The sequence below is a fragment of the Muscardinus avellanarius genome (genome assembly GCF_963383645.1).
Source record: "Muscardinus avellanarius genome assembly, chromosome: 10".
Classification (NCBI taxonomy): domain Eukaryota; kingdom Metazoa; phylum Chordata; class Mammalia; order Rodentia; family Gliridae; genus Muscardinus; species Muscardinus avellanarius.
The window spans coordinates 62,500,852-62,516,902 of NC_137796.1; the positions used below are offsets into that span (position 1 = coordinate 62,500,852).

The 16,051-nt window shown below is 53.0% G+C and overlaps 1 protein-coding gene across 1 annotated transcript; it reads left to right on the forward strand.

Moving 5' to 3' along the window:
- Window positions 1-3,150: 3,150 nt before the first annotated feature.
- Window positions 3,151-4,925, forward strand: CLEC11A (C-type lectin domain containing 11A; the record flags this gene model as incomplete). Its single annotated transcript, XM_080703691.1, has 4 exons — window positions 3,151-3,297; window positions 3,515-3,698; window positions 3,927-4,118; window positions 4,480-4,925. The coding sequence occupies 4 exons, from the start codon at window positions 3,151-3,153 to the stop codon at window positions 4,923-4,925; spliced, it is 969 nt and encodes a 322-aa protein (XP_080559817.1).
- Window positions 4,926-16,051: the final 11,126 nt, after the last annotated feature.

Below are 16,051 nucleotides of genomic sequence, written 5' to 3' on the forward strand. Positions count from 1 at the left end.
AGAGGCCAAGTAACTTGCCCAAGGTCACCCAGCTCTAAAGAGGTGATCTCAAAGACCAGGGACCAGCAGGCCACTCTGAAATTCTTCACTGGACCACTGCTGTACATGATGGACTTGAACATCGTTGCTTCTCACGCAGTGGTGCCCAATGACCTCAGCTCACACACACACACACACACACACACACACACACACACACACACACAGTAAGCTGATGGCTCGCTTATGCCCAGGACACTCACAGACACAGAGCAGACTTCATCAGGCAGCCCCGTCTTCCGTCTTGTCCCACCTCTAGCAGCATCCACTTGGACAGTTCTAAGGAGCCTCCTCTGGGTTTGCCTCCAGCTGCGGTTCTTCGGGGCTCCTGGTGTGAGCTGGAGCAGGTGCCAGGCCAGCCTGGGAGGTCCCTCTCTCTATGCACACCCACCCACCCCAGGTGGTGAGCAGCTGGGCCCAGCGAGAGAACAGCTGCCCATGTTGGCACCTGAAACGAGAGGCTGTGTAGCCCTCGACGGTCTACGAGGCCTTCCTGAACCCGTCATCTCTCAAGGTCTGTAGTCCCTAGCTAGGGGCCTTTGGGCTCAGATGTGCACCTGAGAGGCCCAGCCTCGGAAGCCCCAGCCGCCTGCCCAAGGTCACACTGTCCTCCGCATACCAGGCTTTCTTGGAAAACAGAAAGCTGGATGCGTTGATTTCCAAGGCCCCTCCTGGGGCTCCCAGCAACCAAAGGCAGATGCCCTGCTCTTTGCTGGAGCCAGAAGCCTTGGCTAGCTGCCACCGGGCCTGCGACCTCCAGAGGGCTGCGCTCTCCCCTCTCAGAGCCTCAGTTTCCTTCTTTGAAGAGCAGACCCCTTGATCCCTGGCTAATGAGCTCTCTGTTCCTTGGCACAATCCGCCAAGCTGAGGCTGGAAAAGCCCTGCGTGACTCACGGGCCTGGCAGAGAGTGGCCATGGCATGGCCTCCAGCTTCCCCTGCCGCTGACATCTCTCCTACTGCCCTTCCCACCTCCACCCAAGCTGTGGCCATCACCCTGGGAAGGCAGGGTGCAGCCTAAACACAAACGTTAAACCTCTCGTCCTTTGACCAAGCCGCGACCCCTTCACTCAGCATTCATTGAATATCTACTATATGCTAGGTAGGCTCCAGGGTACAGCACTACACAAGAACTCTGCTTTCTTTTTCCTTTTTCTTTATGTGCTGGGGATTGAACCCTGGGGTAGTCTACCTCCCAGCTACACTCCCAGCCCTTTATTTATTTATTTATTTATTTATTTATTTATTTAGAGACAGGATCTTGCTAAATTGCTGAGGGCCTCACTTGTTGCTGAAGCTGACCTTGAACCTGTGATCTTCTGGTCTCACCCTCCCAAGTACTGGGACTACAGCACCACTGAGATTCCTATTTTCGTTGGCAGGGGCAGGGTAAATAACCAAGATTGGGCCAACCTTGATTCTTCCAAAACGATAAAAGGGGGCGCGTTTTCATAAAACAACACGTGGACAGGAAGCTCCTATATTATTTATTTTGGTGGTACTAGGGGTGGAACCCAGAGGCTTGCTACCTCTGAGTTACACTCCCAGACCTATTTTATATTTTATTTGAAAACAGAGTCTCACTAAGTTGCTGAGAGCCTCACTAAGTACCTGAGGCTGGCTTTGAACCTGTGTGACCCTTCTGTCTCAGCCTCCCAAGCGCTGGGATTACAAGCATGAGCCATCACACCAGGCTCAGGAGTCTCCTTTAGAGAGAAGCTAGTCAGGGGAGGTCCTCTGCAGCTGAGGCTCCAGTGATGAGAAAGGGCTGAGGGAAGAGCTTTCTAGGAGGGGCTAAGGCAGAGAGAACTGGGAGGCCAGAGAGGCTGGAGCCTGGTGGGAGAGGGGTGTGGGGTGACCCGCCCAGGGCACAGGCATGCAAAAGGTTTCTCTTTCCCAGCCCCAGCTAGGCAGGCAGTGCTGACTGAGGCCCGGGTTTGGCTTCCCTCCTGCTGCTGATGGGAAGGTGGGGGAGCAGGGGAGTGGGGAAGGATGTGATCTGATTTATGGTTTGGAAGGATTGCTCCGGCTGCGGCAAGCAACCGGGATTGGAGGGGCTTGGGAGGAAGGAGGGGGAGGGCAGGGAGGAGGTGACTGCAGTGGTCTGGGCTGGAGCAGTTTGCTGAATGCTCAGAGCTCTCCAACCCAGCACCTCTCAATTCCACCTCCTTGAGAAGCCTTCTCTAGCTGCTGCCCCCCACCCACCCATCCTCTCACCCTGGGAGCTAATCTGTCTGCTTAACTGTGAGCAGCTAGAAACCCAGGGCCTGGCCTGCAGGAAGCTTCCAGTAAAGTATGGCTACTGAATCCAGAAACCCCACCTTCCAGGGCTGCACATATAGCCAACATGCACAGTCTTCACATGTGTCCCTACAGAAACACACACACACACACACACACACACACACACACACGCTCACTTTTATCTCTGGGTAAGGGCTGGGAGGGCTGAGCTGGACCATCTGGGGTGGCGGGGGTCCCCTGGAGCCTGGGAATGGAAGAGTCTCTTCCACCCGGGTGTGCAGGCGCTGCTGGTGGCCACAAGATAATAACAATGTTAGTGGGATCCTGAGGCTTCCCCCCTCCTCAGGAATGACCAGGAGGGGGAGAAAGGAGCGGGGATGAAGTCCAAGCACCCCACCATTGCCCATGTGGTCCTGAGAGGAGAGGTTCTTGGACTAACGCAGGGGTCTGCCATCCCCAGGGGCCCTTGGAGAGAGAGCTGTCTCCATCCTTCTCCTGACTGGAACTCTTGGCCCAGCAAAAGGAAAGAACAGGGAGGGAGGGAGCTCTGGAAAGTGGGAAGAGAGGGGTGTGGGGAGACCCAAGGCAAGGCGGGATCGAGACTTTGGAACGTTGGAGGTTTCCGGCCACAGAGGCAAGGCCTCGTGGGAGCCAAGAGGGGCGGGGAGAGACACACACAGAGGAGCAGAGACCAACGGACAGACAGGCGTGGGAGGGAGGCACAGGCGAGAGGCTGGAAGAAGCAGGAATCAAGGGGCTAGTGGTTTTCACAATAGGACAGTGGGCCGGCACCCGCCAGGTCCCAGGGACCCCAGCCCAACCCCAGACGTCCTGACATCTTCGACCTAGGGTGCTGAGAGCCCAGCCAGATGCAGGCAGCCTGGCTCCTTGGGGCCCTGGTGGTCCCCCAGCTCTTGAGCTTTGGCCACGGAGCTCGGGGAGTCACCAGGGAGTGGGAGGGAGGTTGGGGCGGTGCCCTAGAGGAGGAGCGGGACAGGGAGGCCCTGATGCTGAAGGTAAGCTGTGGAAGGGAGGGTGGGGGCTCTATGGGGAATGGGCAAGGTTGGCTGGAAATGGGCGAGGGGGGCCAATGGTGATAGGCTCAGAGGATGGGGGGTGACAGGCTCAGGAAAGAGTCTCCAGCTCAGAGAGTGGGTTTAGAGTTGGAGAGGGCAAGATGGGGCACGGGGGAGGGGGTGGCAGGCTGCAGTGATGATACCTCCCCTGCCCCAGCATTTGCAGGAGGCCCTAGGGCTGCAGTCTGTGACGGTGGAAGAGAGTCCTACTGCAACTCCTGAAGGTGATGCCTGGGGGGCCACAGAGGACCAGGGGGAGGAGGAGGAAGAAGAAGAGAAGGAAACGACAACCCCTTCTTCCAGTCCCTCTCCCACCCCTGAGGACACCATCACCTATATCTGTGAGTAACTAGAAGCGGGGTGACTTTTCAGTTGCTCACTGACCAGGTGGGAGCTCTCACATTCCCAGGAGCCCAGCTCCCCGGGCCTCACCTCCCCAAAGCCCAAGCCACTGGCCCCTCTCTTCCAGAAGTTTCAGGTTCCCCCATCCATCACAGGGGCAGGAGCCCTAAGTCCCCCGGCTGCACCCCCCCAGGTCTCTCTCCAGCGCTCTCCCTGTCCATCCGCAGTGGGTCGCCTGGCCGGCCTGGACGCAGGCCTGCACCAGTTGCACGTCCGTCTGCACACGCTGGACACCCGCGTGGTCGATCTGACCCAGGGGCTGCGGCAGCTGCGGGAGGCGGCCGGCGACACCCGCGACGCCTTGCAAGCCCTGCAGGAGGCGCAGGGCCGTGCGGAGCGTGAGCGCGGCCGCTTGGAAGGTGAGTCCGCGCCTCACATGCCCCGGGAAAATGGAACGATCCGGGTCAGGTGGGGGGCTGGTGGGAGGCCTAAAGAGGTGGGGACTCTGGGTGTCAGGGGAGAGAGGGTCCCCGGAGAACTGGCATGTTTTGGCTAACCCGGAGGTTCGAGTAACTGGGGTGGGCTGTGGGTGAGATACTCCTCCCCTGGAAGCAGTGCGGTCCGTGCCACGCCCCCTGCAGTCCCGCTGCAACAGGCGGCCCCAGCCCTGCAGCCCTGGCTCTCCGCCTCGGGGCTCCTCGCGGTTCTGACTCCGCCTCCGCCCCGCCCCGCCCAATTAAGAATGGCCCCGCCCCCGGCCCCGCCCCGCTCCTCCCATAGGCTGCCTGAAGGGGTTGCGCCTGGGCCACAAGTGTTTCCTGCTCTCGCGCGACTTTGAGTCGCAGGCGGCGGCGCAGGCGCGGTGCGTGGCGCGGGGCGGGAGCCTGGCGCAGCCCGCCGACCGCGCGCAGATGGAGGCGCTGGCCCGCTACCTGCGCGCGGCGCTCGCGCCCTACAACTGGCCGGTGTGGCTGGGCGTGCACGACCGGCGCGCCGAAGGGCTCTACCTCTTCGAGAACGGCCAGCGCGTGTCCTTCTTCGCTTGGCACCGCGCGCCCAGCCCCGAGCCCGGCGCCGCCCCCAGCGCCGCGCCGCACCCGCTCAGCCCCGACCAGCCCAACGGCGGCGCGCGGGAGAACTGCGTGGCCCAGGCGTCGGACGACGGCTCCTGGTGGGACCACGACTGCCAGCGCCGCCTCTACTTCGTCTGCGAGTTCCCTTCCTAGGGGGCCGGCCCCCCGCCTCTCCGCTCCACCCCACACCCGGCCTCGGCCTCCGCCGTGCAGCCCGCCCCGGGGCGCTTTCCCTCCCTGGGCCCCGCAGTGGAAGTGTCCGCCCACCCCCGGCTGGGCTGGGCCCTTCTGGGAGGGCGTTTGCGGACCTGGCCTTCCGGGACCTCTTCTGTCCCCGAACCTTTCCTTGCAGCAGCGAGCGTCAGGATAGGTCAGGCACCAATAAAGTCTTGTGGAATCTAACTTGAGGGGCAGTGGAGGCACTTTCAAGCCTTTATCTGGCCTCCGGGGAAGCCTGAGAGGGCCAGGCGTGGCCTTTGTGTACCTGTCCTGCTCTTTGCAATTAACATTTGAGCCCCAGAATCAGCAATGGAGACTACTGTGCTTAAATACACGGGATCCTGCACCCCAGTGCACCTGCTCCAGAGGACTCCAGCCTCCCTGTTCCTCCCTGGAGGCCTTTGGGACCCAGGTTCTGTCAATCACTGTCCCAGGCCTTGGCCTTTTTACTGGTCTAAGATCTGGGATCAAAAAGATACTAAGGGTTCTAGTAAGTCCTACAAGAAAGAGTCAATTTATCTTTTTTAATTTTTTTTTTTTAACCATGTACCAGACTGAGAAACAGCAGCTCCCATGCAAAAATCATAGGATTGCTCTGGCCCACTGTATCCACTGCAGAGCTGTACCTGCACAACAGCCTCCAGCAACCACAGGGCCATCTTTTTAAAATTTTTATTATTTTTATTTTTTGGTGGTACTGGGGATGGAACCCTTCTACCTCCGGGCTACACTCCCAGACCTATTTGGAAACAGGGTCTCTTATGCCAGAGAGGCTGGCTTCGAACCTGCGCGATTCTCCTGTCTCGCCCTCCCAAGCGCAGGGATTACAAGTGCCGGACAAAAAGAGTCAATTTAACTTAACGTTACTGTGTTTCAAACTTGTTTTTTTTTCCCAAATGGTACCGTTTCGATATCAGGCCCTGGTCTGAGAAGAGAAATGCCTATTATTTTTCTGCTCTCCCAACCTTCAGGGTCCTGTGTTGAGACACAAACGAAGGACTTTTCCAAACAGGAAGCTGGGCTTCTTTCCCAATGCTCCCTCCACTATTTTCTGCCTGTGAAGCCATGAGTCAGTCCCTTCCCATCTCTGAGTCTGATTTTCTTCATCTGGAAACAATGGGCACAATCTTCTGCACTTTGAATGGCTCTCGGGATTTCAAGGGAGGCCAGGAAAATGAGCGTTTTGGAAGGAGTTGAATACAAGCCACATACTATGTCCCTTCCTCACTCTGTGCCAGTGAAGATGCCCAGGAGCTGGCCAGCCTGGGCCTCAGCGTTTTGCACAGCATTATGAGGAGGAGGGGCTTGTAGAGTCACACTATTGCCATCACCAATGTTTGCCTGACCCTGGAGTCACCATGGAATCTAGGAATGGGGATATGACCCTCACCGACCTAAAGCGTCCCCGTCATCTCCAGAAGGGGGGAGCTCCTCCCCTTGAAACTTCAGAGTCATTTCTCAGCCTGATGGCCCCACAGGAAATACAGAATGGAGGTGGAGGCCCTCCGTGAAACCCTTCTGACCTTCCATCGGTGGGGGGCTGAGCCTTTCCTCAAAATTCTTCCCACCCGTCCTGAGCTTTGGTTTCCCGGTGAGAGAGCCACGGGATGCCTGCAGTGAACCAAAGGGCGGATCAGGCCGGCACTGATGAATACCTTCCATTCCCAGAGGGGTCCCCACATCCTGGGAAACGTGCGGGCTAGGCTGCACCATGGCTACCTGCCTGGCTTCTGGAGCCAGAGGGCCCAGGTTCTACTCATACTTCAGCCACTCGGTGTTAGCGAACTTAAGTGGGACCTAACCCTGCTGTGTGCCTCAGTATCTTCACCTGTACCTTGGGGATAATACTATTTCCTAGAATAGTAGCGGGATCTAGCCCTCACTGGGCAATCGGAGGACCTCACCTTCACTCTTCCCGATCACTCCTAAATACACAAAGGCCCTTGTCCTGCCTTCTTTGCAAGGTGCTGCTTTCCCGACACAGCCCTGATCTGCCCACCGGGGAGAGACTCCTCGGGCGGAGGTGACAGGCATGGGTGTGTCCAACTCTGTGTCCCCCAGCTCCGCTGGGCACACAGGAGCCCATTGAAAGATCCCCGTGTAAGGCCGTGTTGGTGGATCTCTGGATCTCTGCTTCTGTTCCTCCCTGGCCGCCCAGGCTGGGTTAGACACCTCCTCTGGGTCCAGAGCTTCCGTTCCTGGGAAGTATGTGGGCCAGGCTGCACCGTGGTTGCCTGCCTGGATTCCCAGGCATCCTATTGGCTACAGTTGCCAATGCCCCCTCTCTGCCTCTCCACCCGGCGCCTGCGGTTTGCAAGGCGACCCATGGACCAGGGGAGGCCAAAAAAAGCTGACTGGGATGGATACATTAAAGGATCCCAGGTTAGTAGTGGAGAAAGGCGTGAGGTCTGAGATTACCCAAAGGAAGAACTGGGGGCATCGCCCGCTCACAGGACTATAAATCCCAGGAGGCAGAGCGGCTGGACCATCACTTCCCAGCAGCCTTCGGGAGTCTCCGGTCCATCCTCACACAAGCCTCGCCCCCTGCTACACGTGGGCTTCGCCTCCATTTCCCAGCAATCCCAGGACCACGCCCTCGTCAGCAGGTCAGAGCTGGGCAGTCTCCAATCAGAACTCAGACTCCTCCTCACCCACTTTCCCTCCAGCGGTACTTGGGGAAATGTAGTCCAGTCCCTGCCTGGGTGTGGGCTTAGGCAAACAGGAAAATCTGTAGCCTAACTTTTAGTTTGTAACTCCTGCGACAGTTTTTCCAAGACTTTTACGAAACACGGGTGATTTCCATGGGCTGATCACAAACGTGTGTGTGTGTGTGTGTGTGTGTGTGTGTGTGTGTGTGTATGTGTGTGTGTTACTAGAGATTGAACCTTTCATCTCCCTATCCCAGCCTCCCAAGCACTGAGATTACAGGCATAGCACAGCAGCTATAAACATATTTTCCCCCTTAGGAGGCAGAAACAGGAGGATCACAGGTTTGAAACCCTAGCATGACTCTCAGCAAACTACCAAGACCCTGTTTCAAAACAAAAACTACAAAGGATTCGGGGAGTAGCTTCCTGGGTTCAATCCTAGTACCAAAAGGGAAAAAAAAAAAAAAAAAAAAAAAAAAGTCAGGCACATGCCTGTAATCCCAGTGGTTGAGGAGGTGGATACTGGAGGATTGCAGATTAGTGGCCAACCTCAGAAATTTAGCAACACCCTCAGCAATTTAGCAGAACCCTTTTCAAAATAAAATAGGAGCCAGGTGTGGGAGCACACGCTGTAATCCCAGCACTTGGGAGGCTGAGACTGGAGGATCACACAGGTTCGAAGCCAGCCTCAGCTACTTAGTGAAGCTCTCAGCAACTTAGTGAGACCCTGTTTCCAAGTAAAGTATAAAATAGGTCTGGGAGTATAGCTCAGAGGTAGAAAAGCCCCTGGGTTCCACCCCCAGTATCACAAAATAAAATAAAATAGGGCTAGGAGTGTAGTCATAGACAGAAGGGGGGGAAACGAGAGGAAAAGAAAAAATTAAGAAAGAAAGAGTGTCTTGCAAAGTAGCTGAGGGTCCTGTTAAATTGCTAAGGCTGGCCTTGAACCTGCAATCCTCCTGTCTCAGCCTCCCAAATACTGGGATTTCAGGCACGGGCCACCACACCCAACTTTAACATTAGGTCTTAACTTCGAAGTGGACCCAGGATCTGGTTTCCTGGGAAACCTAGATGTCAAAATAAATGTATCATGTTGTACCCAGAAATTCTTTTATTTGAAGCTCTGCACAAGAGCTGGAAATCAGAGCTTCTTGTCTGTGTCCAAATGACAACAATCTTCCAGGCTAGAAACAGTAAACTGTTCCATCCTTATGTATATACTTTCAAAGTTGCGTATTCTATGATTTTAGAGAACCGTAAGTCAGGATCCAGCAGCGGAGGCTCATGCCCATGACGCTGGGGACGCTAAGACAAGCGGACTGCAGGTTTGCGGCCAGTCTCTGCAATTTAGCAAGACTCCAACCAATGAAGGAGACCCTGGTGTTTCGAAAACACAAAAAGAGCTGGGGCTGTAGCTTGGGGGTAGAATGCTCCTGGGTCCGATCCCCAGTACAAAAAGGAAGAAAGAAAACCATCGTCCATGACAACATAGCAGCATCACTCGTGAGGAATTGTGATGATATTTACCAGTCCAGCACCTCCCTGGATGAAACTTCCTGTTCACTTTGCACCTGCTTTATCTGTGGCCACAGAGGGATGGCAGGGCAGTTTTATTTTTGTTCTTGTTTTTATTTTAGGTCCCAGCCAGTTTTAGTTCTTGAATAGATAATGCTTTCCGAAGCATTTAAGGCTCTTTTACATAACTACAATAACCTCAATAAACATAACGTACACCACTTTTATTTAATCTCCTGGCAACATTCTATTTCTGTCAGCCTTGCTTAATCTGGAACACTTGGGGTTTTTTTGGAGGGGGTACTAGGGATTAAACCCAGAAACGTTCTACCTCCAAGCTATACCCCAGCCATTTTGTGTGTGTGTGTGTGTGTGTGTGTGCGCGCGCGCGCTACTGGGGATGGAACCCAGGGGCACTCTACCTCTACGCTACACCCCCAGCCCCATTTTTTAATTCTTTATTCTGAAACAGGGTCTCGCTGAGTTTCAAAGGGCCTCACTAAGTAGCTGAGGCTGGCCAAGAACTGAGATCCTCCTGTCTCAGCCTCTCAAATGCTGGGATTACAAGAGTGTGCCACCACGCCCGGCTTTATTTATTTATTTATTTATTTATTTATTTATTTATTTATTTATTTATTGGTGGTACTGGGGTTCCTGGAAGCCCTTCTACCCCCGGGCTACACTCCCAGACCTATTTTCACATTTTTATTTGGAAACAGGGTCTCCTAAGCCAGCGCGCGCAGCTGGCTTCGAACCTGCGCGATCCTCCTGTCTCCTCCTCCCAAGCGCGGGGATGACAAGCGTGCGCCACCACGCCCGGCCTTTATTTTTTATTTTTAAAAGAGGATCTCACTAAATTGCTGAGGCTGGCCTGACACCTGTGATTCTCCTATCTCAGCCTTGTTACTGAGATTACAGGCGTGTCCCACCATCCCAGCCACATTTCCATATTTATGATATTCCCATTTTGGAAAATCAGCCTTTTCCACTTTAAAAACCGAAGTTCCTCATTTGGGGTTTGTCTGATGTTTTCTCATGACAATTAGCCCCAGATTATCCATTCTCCACTAGAAGAGATGAGGTGAGGTGTGTCTTTCTGAAGGTACCTCATCTAGACACAGCCAATGTCCAGCTGACCCTAATTTCTGTTTCTTAGTTTTGATTACCCAGCCAATATGATGGCCAACTCCTCCATTGTATAATTGCTGTTTATTTAATTTTTTCCTCTTTTGTAACTACTAAGCAGCCTGTGGGCAGACACTGTGTGTGTGTGTGTGTGTGTGTGTGTGTGTGTGTGTGTGTGTGTGGTGTGTGTGTGTGTGTTGTGATCCTCCTATCTCAGTCTCTCAGGTACTGGGATTACAAGCATATGCCAGGATTTTTGTTTGTTTTGGGTTTTGGGAGGTTTTTTTGGTGGTACTGGGAGTGGAACCCAGAGGCTTTCTACCTCCAGGTTATACTCCCAGACCTATTTTATATTTTATTTGGAAACAGGGTCTCACTAAGTTGCTGAGAGCCTCACTAAGTAGCTGAGGCTGGCTTCGAACCCGTGCGATCCTCCTGTCTCAGCCTCCCAAGCGCGAGGATTACAAGCGTGCGCCACCACGCCTGGTTTGTTTTTGTTTTCGAAAGAGGGTCTCACTAAGTTACTGAGAGTCTTGCTAAATTGCTGAGGCTGTTCTCAAACCTACAGGCCTCCTGTCTTACCTTTCAAGCACTGGGATTCCAGGCATGTGCCACCACATTTTTCTGAGCTGATACTTTTATTTTCTTCTTTTTGCAGTACTGGGGATTGAGCCTAGGAGCATTCTACCTCTGAGCTACACCCCAGCCCTATTTTTATTTTTATCTTGAAATAGGGTCTTGCTAGGTTGATAAGTGTGTCCCTACTTGCTGAGGCTGTCCTCGAACTTGCGATCCTCCTGTCTCAGCCTCCCAAATACTAAGATTACAGGCATGTGTCACCACACCCAGCTAGGCTGAAACTTTAAGATCAGGTAATATCAAATCTGGCTCCTTATTCAAATTTCCCCCTTGATTTAACATCTGTTGATGATTGTGTGTGTGTGTGGGGGGGGTACTGGGGGTGGAACCCAGGGGCTTGTCTACCTCTGGGCTAAACTCCCAGACCTACTTTATACTTTATTTGGAAACAGGGTCTCACTAAGTTGCTGAGAGCCTCACTAAGTAACTGAGGCTGGCTTCGAACCTGTGTGATCCTCCTGTCTCAGCCTCCCAAGCGCGGGTATTATAAGCGTGCGCCACCACGCCTGGCCTATTGATGATTCTTGCCTGACCGTTTCTAGAGTCTAACTCAACGTTGATCCCCAAACCAGGAAAAGACCATATAGGAGAAAAGAAAATTATATAGGTTCATATATATCCCTTGTGAAAGTAGATGTAAAACTCCAAAATCAGAGCCGATAATGGTGGCACATGCCCGTAATCCCAGCACTTGGGAGGCTGAGACAGGAGGACCACAGGTTAGCCACCAGCCTCAGCAACTTAGTGAGGCCCTCTGCAACTTAGTGAGACCTTGTTTCAAAACAAAGAATAGTTCTCAGTGCTTGGGAGGCTGAGACAGGAGGACCGCACAGGTTCGAAGCCAGCCTCAGCTACTTAATGAGGCTCTCAGCAACTTAGTGAGACCCTGTTTCCAAATAAAATAGGTCTGGGAGTATAGCTCTGAGATAGAAAAGCCCCTGGGGTTCCACTCCCAGTACCATAAAATAAAATAAAATAAAATAAAATAAAATAAAATAAAATAAAATAGGGCTAGGGGTGTAACTTGGAGATAGAATGTCCCTGACTTCCATCCCCAGTAGCACAAATCAGGTAGGACACGCCTGTACTTGGAGGCCAAGAGACAGGATCACAGGTTCTCAACCAGCCTCAGCAATTTAGTGAGGCCTTCCACAACCTAATGAGATCCTGTTTCAAAATAAAAAATAAAAAAAGAGCTGGGGTGTAGCTCAGAGGTAGAATGCCCCTGGGTTCCATCCCCAGTACCTCCCCCCACACACTAGGATGTCCTTATCGTGGTTATTGCTCTATGTGGTACTGTATAAAAATCCTGACTGATGCTTTATTAAAAAAGAAAAATAGGAGGTGTCGAGATGAGAAGGAAATAGACAAAGCTGTCATTATTTGAACATGATTTAATTACATATCCAGTAAAGTCAATAAGCCAACAAATATCAGAACAAGAGTATGAGCTATTGGCAACGTCTCCAGTTACAAAAATAACCTAGAAAGAGTCAATTCTATTTCTTTCTTTCTTTCTTTCTTTCTTCCTTCCTTCCTTCCTTCCTTCCTTTCTTTCTTTCTTTCTTTCTTTCTTTCTTTTTTTTGTGTGTGTGGTACTGTGGTTCCTGGAAACCCTTCTACTTCGGGGCTACACTCCCAGACCTACTTTTTATATTTTATTTGGAAACGCGGCTGGCTTCGAACCTAGGCAATCCTCCTGTCTTCACCTCCTAAGCGCGGGGATTACAAGCGTGCGCCACCACACCCGGCTCAATTCTATTTCTTTATGCTAACAACAAATAAACCTACCATATGAAAAAATATCACCATTCAGCCAGGCCTGGTGGTGGATGCTTGTAATTGAGAGGCTGAGACAGGAGGATCACAGGGTCCCAGCAACTTAAGGACACCCTCAGAAACTTAATGAAACTCTCAGCAACTTAGCAAGATCCTGTTTCAAAGCAAAAAATAAAAAGGGCTGATGGGTAGCTTGGAGACAGAATGTCCCTGGGTTCAATCCAGTACCCCCAAATCAACCAAACAAACAAAAAGACAAACTAAGCCAGGCACGGTGGCGCGTGCCTGTAATCTCAGCATTCCGGAGGCTGAGACAGGAGGACCGCAGGTTCGAGGACAGCTACTGAGTGAGGTCCTTTGCAACTCAGTGAGACTCTGTTTCAAAATAAAGAATAAAAAATAGGGTTGGGGGTGTAGCTCGGAGGCAGAATGCCCCTGGGTTCCATCCCAGTACCTTAAAAAAAAAAAAAAAGAAACAAAACAAAGCATGTCTTAGAGTCCACAAGATACACTGCCACGGCCCTCTAGAGAAGCCATGTGAATGACAGCTGACTGTGTTTGCGCACCTACTGTGTGCCAGTACTGTTCTTAGTGATCTGCTTATCTGAACTGACTTCACAGGTGCAAGAAAGAACAGAGGACAACTGGAATCGGTGTGTCACAAAGATTTTTTTTTTTTTTTCAGTATAAGGGATAGAACCCAGGGGCATTCAACCCCCGAGCTACACCCCCAGCTCTATTTTTTATTCTTTTTTTTTTTTTTTTTTTTTTGTGTGTGTGTGTAGGTCTGGGGATGGAACCCAGGGGCATTTGACCTCTGAGCTATACCCCCTGTGCTATTTTTTATTCTTTATTTTGAGACAGGATCTCACTGAGTTGCAAAGAGCCTCATAAGTAGCTGAGGCTGTCCGCGAACCGCGGTCCTTTGGTCTCAGTCTCCCAAATGCTGGGATTACAAGCGTGCGCCACCACGCCCGGCTATTCTTTGTTTTGAAGCAGGCTTTCACTGAGTTGCAGAGGCCTCACTAAGTAGCTGAGGCTGGCTGTGAACCACGATCCTCCTGTCTCAGCCTCCCAAATGCTGGGATTACAAGAGTATGCCACCATGCCCGGCTACAAATATACAAATAGTTTTCTTTCGGAAGCATCCCTTTCCCCCTCTCCTTTTCTTTCTTTCATTTTTTTGGGGGGAGGTACTGGGAGTTTAACCCATAGGCATTCTACCTCTGAGCTACAGCCCTAGCCTGATTTTTTTTTTTAATTTAGAAACAGTAGGTTGCTGAGAGCCGAGGCTGACTTTGAACCTGTGACCCTCCTGTCTCAGCCTCCCGAGTACTGGCATCGCAAGTGTATGACACCAGGCTGGCTTTTTATTTTATTTTTTTGTGGTACAGAGGATTGAATCCAGGGGTGGTCTATCTCTGAGCTATACCACCAGCCCTCTTATATTTTTTTATTTCGAAGCAGTGTCTTATTAGGTTGTGAGGGTCTCTTGAAATAAGCAACCTTGTGTTTAGTCCCCAAGCTCCCAGCCCAGGGCCAAACAGAGCTCACATCTAGTGACACGTCACAGATTCTGATACTGATCTCTGGGACCATCTTAGCTCTCGCTCAAGATTCTTTTCTGGAGCCAGGCATGGTGGCTTGTAATCCCAGCATTTGGGAGGCTGAGACAGGAGGAGCGCCATCGAGGACAGCCCCAGCTACTACTTAGTGAGGCCCTCTGTAACTCAGTGAGATTCTGTCTCAAAATAAGGAATTAAAAAATAGGGCTGGGGGTCTAGCTCGGAGGTAGAATGCCCCTGGGTTCCATCCTCAGACCCACCAAAAAATTAAAGTAATAAAAGAAATAAGAGCCGGGCGTGGTGGCGCACGCTTGTAATCCCCGCGCTTGGGAGGCTGAGACAGGAGGATGGCACAGGTTCGAAGCCAGCCTCAGCTACTTAGTGAGGCTCTCAGCAACTTAGTGAGACCCTGTTTCCAAATAAAATATAAAAAAGGTCTGGGAGTATAGCCCGGAGGTAGAAAGCCTCTGGGTTCTGTTAAGTTGGGTCCTGCACTCATGTGACTTTGTGTCACATGACCTCTGCAGGGCAAGGGAGGGGCTGAAACCCCCGCGAGAATTGGGCGTTCCCGCGAGTAAACCCCCATCTCGCGAGATGCATGCCTTTAAAAGGAGAGCCCGCGTCCTCTAGCTTCGGACAGGCGCGCGGGCCCCACAGTGCCTCGCCCTGATCCCCGGGAGAGCCGTGCCATTAAAACTTTACATGCCACGTGTACCGGACCTCTCTCGTGTTTTTCACACTCCGCCGTACGCACATTATTTTTATTTTACTCGCATTTAATTTTTTATTTTACTTATCATTTGGTGCCGAACCGGGAGAACTCTTGGGTCCCTCCGCATTTTTTTTTCCTTTTTTTTTTTTTTTTTCTGTTTTCTCTTTTTATTTTTACTCTCTTTTTGAGCCCCGGACTCTCCGACCCGCCAGCAGCTCGACTGTGAGGTCCCACACCAGCGCTCCGCTTGCAGGCGTTGCTCCCACCACTGCCGCCGCTGCCGCCCCGTGCCTGCCCGGACCGTAAGCCATCTTTTCAGCCCCGCGCTCTCCGGGAGAGCCGGCGGCCTTCTTCCAGCCCCGAGCTCTGCTGAGAGCTCACGGCCATTTTTTCGGCCCCGCGCTCTGCTGAGAGCTCAAGGCCGTCTTTCCGGCCCCGCGCTCTCCGGGAGAGCCGGCGGCCTTCTTCCCGCCCCGGGCTCTGCTGAGAGCTCGCGGCCATCTTTCCAGCCACGAGCTCTGCTGAGAGCTCACAGCCATCTTTTCGGCCCCAAGCTCTGCTGAGAGCCGGTGGCCATCTTTCCAGCCCCGAGCTCTGCTGAGAGCTTGCGGCCATATTTTCAGCCCCGCGCTCTGCTGAGAGCCCGCAGCCATCTTTTCGGCCCCGCGCTCTGCTGAGAGCCGGTGGCCATCTTTTCCCGCCCATGTGCTCTCTTCCGGAGCGCCGGCGGCCATCTTCCGCGGCCACCACCGCCGGGGCGTGCAGGCTCCACCGGCCGCCAGGCTGCTAGTTCCACCCGCCCGGAGCCAGGCTCCTTGGGTGATGCTGGCACCTGTTCTACTTGCTGACCTCCTGCACGGGCCAGGACCTCTGCCTGCTGCTTGGACCTCCTAAAACCGCCGTTCCCGCCTGCCCACGCCGCCCGCCGCTGGAATGGGACCATGCCGCCCGCGGACTGCGCCACACTGCGCGCCTATGTCTTCTCCGCGCCTGGCGTTGCTTAGACCCGCCTGCCGGGGCCGCCTGCCTCCTCCATCTAGGTGGCCGCCACTCTGCTAAACAGCCCCCAGCCCGCCA